The sequence below is a fragment of the Mizuhopecten yessoensis genome, unplaced genomic scaffold (genome assembly GCF_002113885.1).
Source record: "Mizuhopecten yessoensis strain PY_sf001 unplaced genomic scaffold, ASM211388v2 scaffold716233, whole genome shotgun sequence".
NCBI classification, from domain to species: domain Eukaryota; kingdom Metazoa; phylum Mollusca; class Bivalvia; order Pectinida; family Pectinidae; genus Mizuhopecten; species Mizuhopecten yessoensis.
In genome coordinates this window covers 266044-274015 of record NW_018480014.1, presented here as the reverse complement: position 1 = coordinate 274015, position 7972 = coordinate 266044, and the positions used below count along the sequence as shown (strand labels likewise).

General features: G+C 41.3%; 1 protein-coding gene across 9 annotated transcripts in view; it reads left to right on the top strand.

Annotated features, from left to right (window-relative positions):
• Nucleotides 1-1050: 1050 nt before the first annotated feature.
• Nucleotides 1051-7972, top strand: part of LOC110442231 — a 39827-nt gene continuing 32905 nt past the window's right edge. For 7 of the 9 annotated variants that reach the window (XM_021485731.1, XM_021485732.1, XM_021485729.1 and 4 more), the window contains exons 1-2: nucleotides 1051-1921; nucleotides 6238-7442. In XM_021485731.1, coding sequence (XP_021341406.1) covers nucleotides 1885-1921; nucleotides 6238-7442 — 1242 coding nt within the window. In that variant the 5' untranslated portion in view covers nucleotides 1051-1884. Of the gene's footprint in view, nucleotides 1922-2900; nucleotides 3199-6237; nucleotides 7443-7972 lie in introns of those variants that run through there. The other 2 variants (XM_021485737.1, XM_021485730.1) reach the window with 2 other exon arrangements.

Here is a 7972-nt window from a genome sequence, read left to right as displayed (position 1 = left end):
ATCATGTTTTCTTGACAGCGAAGTTGTCAAAAATGATGTTCGCAGATGATTTAGTGAATGTCGGTCAACCAATTACATTTATTGCCGTTTGATCTGTGAACTCTTGCCGTCAGATTTCTCTGTCGTCATTTATTTCTATAAACTGAAGGAAGAATTGACTGGAAATCGATTCTTGATCTTCAAATCATTAACAGGGGGTGCCTTGAAGCGTTGCATGTATCGTTTGGTTGATGCTGATACGTGAGAGCTCTTAGGTCGTGGCATCAAAAAGCATGGAACAAATGCTACCAGCTTACGGAGTCATAGTCATCTTCAGTCTATTGGACTACAAATCATACAGTGTCAGAGTCAATACTCAAAACAGTATATATTCCTGTCCCTATTGGCACCATGCAAAAAAGATAGCCCCGTAAATATCCCGCTTTGCAATGCCATATAATCTCTTAACTTTCGATCAGCGTTTAAATTTGCCTTGCAAATATGCCTGCATTCAAATGAGAACAATGTATTGTGATCTTTCAATGTTCTGTACAATACACCAAGAAAGCTGAATAGAAGTGTTTGTATTGTAAATGGTTGTACATTTCTTGGTTTTGGGCTATCAAACAGCTTTCACTACCCGTTTTGAACAAGCTTGGTTGAGTCGAGTTAGGCTGCTGATAGGATATTGAATGCACGAATCTCAAATCAGAAAGTATTTTGCTGATATTTCCAAAACGAAGGTCAAATATTGACTCAGAATATACCTGGCCCACTGTTGATGGTAGGTATATATTATACCTGTCCGTCAGGTGTAATAAAAAAAGTAATGGAAAGTCCAATATAATCCTACCTTTTGTACTTTACGTAAAGCTATAAATACAAGCAAAATGTGTACACACAGAACAAATCGAACACTGCCATACTCGGCGGTGTTTACTCTCGATAGAAATCGCTAAATTGCTGGTTTAATATGTTTTATTAGAAGGTACGTTTAATATACAGGTACCTTCTGTGGTTACCGGGTATGTATATTGACAGAATGTGTCTCGTTACTGGGGCCCTGTGTGACTCGGTACTAGCTACAGGTAGACATAGTATTCAGCCCTGTGCGCTACCCGGTTTATGACATGTCATATGTAAATGTTAAAACCGTAGACGGACAGAATAATCGATTTTTTTACTGAATTGTACAATACTCTCATTGCTCCTTAATAATTCAAAGGGTGTTGATGGACCGTCAAGCTTTCATCTCTCCGGGATTTGTCCTGTAATTTCACGCTTTTTTATGGCGAGACCAAGGATTTAATTTACTCTACAAATCCGTCAATTTACAACTCTTAGGCTGTGCAGCTATTTCAGCTGAGGACATTTTTTTGAACAGCAGGACATGCAAGGCGGAGATTACACGTGGTAACAATAAGAAATTGATTTTGCCAACTGATATGTATATAAAAGTCTGTGGAATCCGCGGTTTCGGAATTCCGACTTAACTAACAGCAACAGAAAACGAAGCATTCCGATGTGATATACAGTGTTTCTTATATATACAATCGATTGCACAGAACAGCGGGTGGTGACAGACGCCAGTATAGATGGAGTTTAGATTCACGATAATTATAATGATACAAACACCTGATTGGGTGCAGTGAGTAAAACAAATAAAGACTACCTACAAACAAGAGCTATCGATCTCAGTGGAACGTCGGCGTTGACAGTGTCGCCAGTGGTCCAGAAACTGCCGACTGCACTAGCGAGAAATACACGTCGGAGAGGAAGGATTCCACGTCGGAGAGGAAGGATTCCACGTCGGAGGGACAGGAATTGTCATCAGAAGGGACGGATTCACAGATGGAAGAATAGGATCTATTTTACAACTTTTAACGTCACAGACTCCGAGGGTTCATGCTGACGCTGATGCATATAGCTTCTGCAATGAACGGTAGGACATCTATGCACGGCATCAGTTCACGTGCATCAGGGGACATTTAGATTTATTAAGAGACATATGTGTTTGGGAGTGAGAGTGCACGTATGCTTGGGAAAGGAGCACGTATTGTATAATGGGTTGTTTGTTTGGCGATGCACGTGTATTTTTGAAAGTGGAGTCACGTGTGAAGAAGACACGTGTCTAATTCAATGAGAGATACTGTTTTTACATGCGGTTCTGGGAGGTTTAAACATATTTTATTACCATAAATTGCAATGGGAATGGGCAAATTTTACAAAACACATCGCGGTCCTTTCCTTGTCTTGAATGTTAGAAATGCATGTGCGTCTTAGTGTCTGGGTCACGTGTATTGGGATTTAGGTGGGATTGAGCATGCATTTCAGAGATGGTGCACATGTTTAGGATCGTCCGCATGTAGCGCTGTCGTCCTATTTACACGACACTATCAGTGCGTTGGGCTCCTTGGCTCGCTGGTTTCCACGAGTCATGCTTTCATTTGTAAATGTATGTTTCGATTTTTTAGCGATCCACGCCATATCGTAATTAGTTATACTTATTTTGGTTATACTGGACTTATTACTCGGTATTGATTGTCCACGCTATACAACTCCATACTTACATGTATGTATCGGCGTGTATCGGGGTATAACAAACCCTCCTATTGACCGCTGACCTTGTCAGAGAAGTCTAAACACGACTAATCCCTCGCTAGGAACATAATACTTCTTATCTACTCTATCCAATATTCGACAGTAATGTCAATTTTTCTCGTTACTAGAATATAAAGATAGATCAAGTTACCCGTTCTACCCTGACACATGGCCACATGTACCTCTGAATCCCTCGGGAGTCTAAGTCAACCCGACAGGTATTAAATTATCACGGGCCAATTTCTCAAGGGACACCCAAAATACGGATTACAGCTGTAGGTAGCTGATCGGTATTGAACGGACGCCTTATGTAGACGGAAGACACTTGTACCTTTAGTTAGCATGCAAATACCTGTACGGTAGACAAAACGTTTCATTACTATAACAAGTAACGGGTCCGTCGCCGGTACTCGACCGTGCACCTGGAATGGTCCCCCAACAATACCTGTCATACATGGCTAATTCTGTTCATTCTCTCTAATAATTGCCTACCACGGAAGCCCAGGACGGTTTAAATTCCCAATTAAGGCTTAAAATTGGTCGACGTCGACTGTGAAACTGGTGTGTTTAGTTCCTACGGATTGATTGGACACATTATGACGGGCGCCCAGCCCAACGGTAAGTGTGAGTGGACATGAACAGTGACATTATGTTTTAAAACTAGATATTTCAATTAATTTTCAAGTATGGCCACGATAGCGGGACATTAACGGCACTAGTGGACACAGTCAAGTCACTGTAGCGTGGTCTACTGAAAGACAGCTGAACAGAGACGTGTATGGTTTTATATATCTCTGGACTGAACACATACAGTATATTTATTTTATATCGATAGAGATAATGTCATGTTGAGGTATGCGGCATATAGATTGCTCACATCCATCACAGAAATACCATATCGCCACCTCCTCCACGTAACATGCAGTTTCTGTTTGAAGAGCAGACTTATCGTTGTTGCAGCTAGAAGCAGCGTCTTGGTAGGAATGCAATAATATGGCTCATTGCCATAGACGAAATTTGTTAGTTATTTCTATACAGATCTCTCCCATATTTGGGTATTATAGACGATTGTGTTCAGCATGTTTACATATAAAGAGCTATAAATATTTATATCTGATCATAGATAGATGTCTGGTAATTGTTCATGACTATCGTGTATATCGGAATGTCTGTAGTTTGACGGGAAACGACTGTACACAGAAATATGGGAAGTATGCAATAAGATTGACTTAATCTACCATTCAATCTGTATTATCAATTAATTAGTATCTTAACCTGTGCTGAAATAATATAGGATAATATTGTTCCTGATCTTGAAATCTACAGACCATATTGTCACCAGGTATGTGTTGTTTACATACCAGTACCACCCAATAAGGTATCACTGACCAGTCCTCTAGTCACGAGCCACCACTGACCAGTCCTCTAATCACGAGGTACCACTGACCAGTCCTCTAATCACGAGGTACCACTGACCAGTCCTCTAATCACGAGGTACCACTGACCAGTCCTCTAGTCACGAGGCACCACTGACCAGTCCTCTAATCACGAGGTACCACTGACCAGTCCTCTAGTCACGAGGTACCACTGAACAGCCCTCTAGTCACGAGGCACGACTGACCAGTCCTCTAGTCACGAGGTACTACTGACCAGTCCTCTATAGTCACGAGGTACCACTGATCAGTCCTCTAGTCACGAGGTACCACTGACCAGTTATCTAGTCATGAGGTACCACTGACCAGTCCTCTAGTCACGAGGCACGACTGACCAGTCCTCTAGTCACGAGGTACCACTGACCAGTCCTCTAGTCACGAGGCATCACTGACCAGTTATCTAGTCATGAGGTACCACTGACCAGTCCTCTAGTCACGAGGTACCACTGACCAGTCCTCTAGTCACGAGGTACCACTGACCAGTCCTCTAGTCACGAGGTACCACTGACCAGTCCTCTAGTCACGAGGTACCACTGACCAGTCCTCTAGTCACGAGGTACCACTGACCAGTCCTCTAGTCACGAGGTACCACTGACCAGTCCTCTAGTCACGAGGTACCACTGGCCAGTCCTCTAGTCACGAGGTACCACTGACCAGTCCTCTAGTCACGAGGTACCACTGGCCAGTCCTCTAGTCACGAGGTACCACTGACCAGTCCTCTAGCCATACGGTACAGAGGAATGGTGTTATATCTCGTATTTTGTCACATACCAAAAAGCTCACTCATGTACAATCTTAATAAAACAAGAAGTTCTGCAATCGAAAAAAATCAATTGTCATTAAATATCACCAACTTTGATTACTATGAAGTAGAAATGTGACTCAATATCACGTGACAGGTACAGAAGATAAGAATCCTTAAAGACAATGTTATGGAGCCCGCTACCTGCGGATGATGGTCAAGATACTCACTTTAATGTCATTGAATTAAAAAAAACTATCGAAAGTACAACATTAACGAAGACATTTTATTTTTTTGCAAAACAAATACATAATCAGTATGGACGCTCCTTATCTTAGCAAACACAAGGAAAATACGATCGGAGAGATCGGAATTTGAACCCGTGACCCTTATAGTCCTATCTATCAACTGCTCACATTTTAAACTGAGCTCTCAGGTCAGAGGATATCGATTCTGACCAGAAGGTTTGTAACGAATTCAATTTCAAATAAAGAAGCTAAAACGAATTTCTAATAATATATCAATAATTATATATGTAATGTGCAAGAGTCTTGGAAGTGTAATTAACGGTGTGTTTCTGACCACGTGTCTGCTATCTCTGTCTGACGGTAGAGGGCGCCTTCGAGGTTCGCGCCCGAGACTTGTCACATTGTTAATTAACACCGGTGATTAGCTGGCCTGATTTCAAGATTAAACACGACCCGAGGATATTTAAAGTTTGCGCACTTCCATTACACATGTGGACACGGTCCGAGTACAATGTTTTACCGATAAGATATCTGGAAATAATTCCTGTCATATCTCGACCCTTAGTAGACAGTACAACCCTACGAGTTTCTATATTTAAATCCAATCAATTTCCAATAAGGGTGGCATACAATTCTGTCGTCTGCCAAATATGATAATACACACCATACAAAGCAATGGCAAATAAGTAGCGAACTTAACGCGGACAATTATTGTTTTAATTCCAGTAGTCTCCTGTGCCAAATTCACCAAGAAATATGTGACGTTTATCATGCCCATATAAACAGCATGTACATGTTTTGAATTTGTGTACAAAATAGCTTACATACCATTGTATAAGATTGACTATCTTTGATAATAACATAGGTATGTAGTATATAGGTCTATAGGTCTATAAATGCTTGTAACATACCACATAACTCGTGCGTGTGACCTTATTTGTGGGTGATCTTTATACTGACCATTTATTGTAACAACGTTCCTAGACCTTTTCCGACACGGGATTGATAGATGATATCCCTACAGACTAGCGTCACGGAACCAGCCTGAACTATTTACAGGATAGGTTCTGGTTCCATCTCAAAATAATGACTGCAAATAGTGTGTCACACGTCTTTGATATATTTTTTGAATGTCATACTGAGTAATTGTGTAAGATTACCTAGTGTATTTTGGTTTCTATACCAAATATGTAAAAGAACAGCACGTGTAATAATTGACGTGTGTATGTTTTAGGCTCGGGTACAGAACAAGACCCTGCTGAGGAGAAGGTCTACAACCAGTGCAAAGACGAGCAGGAAAGCCCCGAAGGGACACCAGAAAAACTCGAAAAGCAGGAAATTTCTGAAGAACATCATCTTCCAGAAACTCCGAAAGAGGATAACGACGGAAGTGATGTTGATGGAGGTCGAACTGACGTTGTAGCCGAGGTTAGCACTGACAGTCTTGTTTCTGGTGATTTGAACGGAAGTAGACCTTCGGAAGCTACGAGCGAACCAGAAGAGGACAATGTCCACAATTTTGACACTGGTGCTATAATAAAGGGCGAGGAAGAAGGAACAGAAGCGGAAGTCGTTTGTAAGGATCCAGAAGAATCTAAACCAGCAGAACAGACCAGAGGAGAAGGCTTTATTGACGAAACCAATGAAGCAGAACTCTTCGTGGGAATTGAAGAAGTAGAAATTGTCCAGGAATTTGTTGTCCCGAAAAAAGTCAAAGTTCCCTTGACACCAGTCACTAGAAGTTATTCAATAACAGAAGACGGACATTTTGGATTGGTATCCATCGACGGTGAGTCGGTATTACCGAAACCAAAGCCAGACGATAAGCCCACCGACACTGTGCCAATTGAAGGAACTTCAGTGGACCAGATTGATTTCCTGGAAACAGAACCGGAAGTTAATCCTGAAGGTGAAGACACATTCTTTTTAACAGAAAGTGTCAACGAAGGAAGTAGTGTTGACATTGCTAATCCGGAAGCGAACAACTCTAACCCGGAAGCGAACAATTCTACGTTTGATAAAGAAGAGGACGAGGTGAAAAATGCCACATTTGATAAGGAGAGTAATACGACATTCGATAAAACGGATGTAACTGAAAATATACCTGATATAGAATTGTCTTTTTCAACAGAGGGGGGAATTGATACCCGGGACCTCTCGGATTTTCACCAAGGAGTTAATGAAAAGATTTCGGAAGCCGTTGCCAATAAGTTAGAAACATCAGTGGAATCCGATACCAAATCTCCAGAAAAAGAGTTTTCAGAAATAAATGGAGATACTGAAAGTGTGATATTCGAAAAGTCGAAAAATATGCCAGAAAAAACGGAACAGGAAGAGCCTTTGGCACCGGCTCTTCAGAGCGCCACCTGCCGGTACCGATGGGACAAAAATCTACAAACCACAACCCTCAATATAATGTTCTTCTCCTCTCTGAAAATGGTAAGTTCTTCTGGAAAAATCTTATCGCTTTAGTGATTTGAAAAGAAAATACTGTCTCTGACTCTGTTGTGATACTCCTATGGAATTATATATAAATACTTGACTATAAAAATGTTTTAGTATCTCGTGACAAAAAATCGATGAAAAGTATGAATGTCTGTTTAAACCGTTCTCGTGATGAACATTCGTCAGTCGTGCTCGGTTACAGAAATGTCGCGACACTTCATGTAGAAAATGGGTTCCATTTTATCGAGATTGTGGTTTGGCCTGTCATTCTAAACGGATTTCAATGAAACTCAATCCCATCATTGCCGTTATGGTTTCGTCACAACGCCGTCTGTACACAGATGTAACTGGGGATCTGTCTGCGGCGGACATTACCAGTGCGGGGAAGGTGTTACGTGTTACATAATACCAACAACAATACCAAACTTCGTGTCAGAATTGATTAAAATGTCAGGCTTTCCGTGCAGCGTATACAATCTACCTTAATAACATGGAATCAATCAGGTTGTGATGGGAGGGGGGGG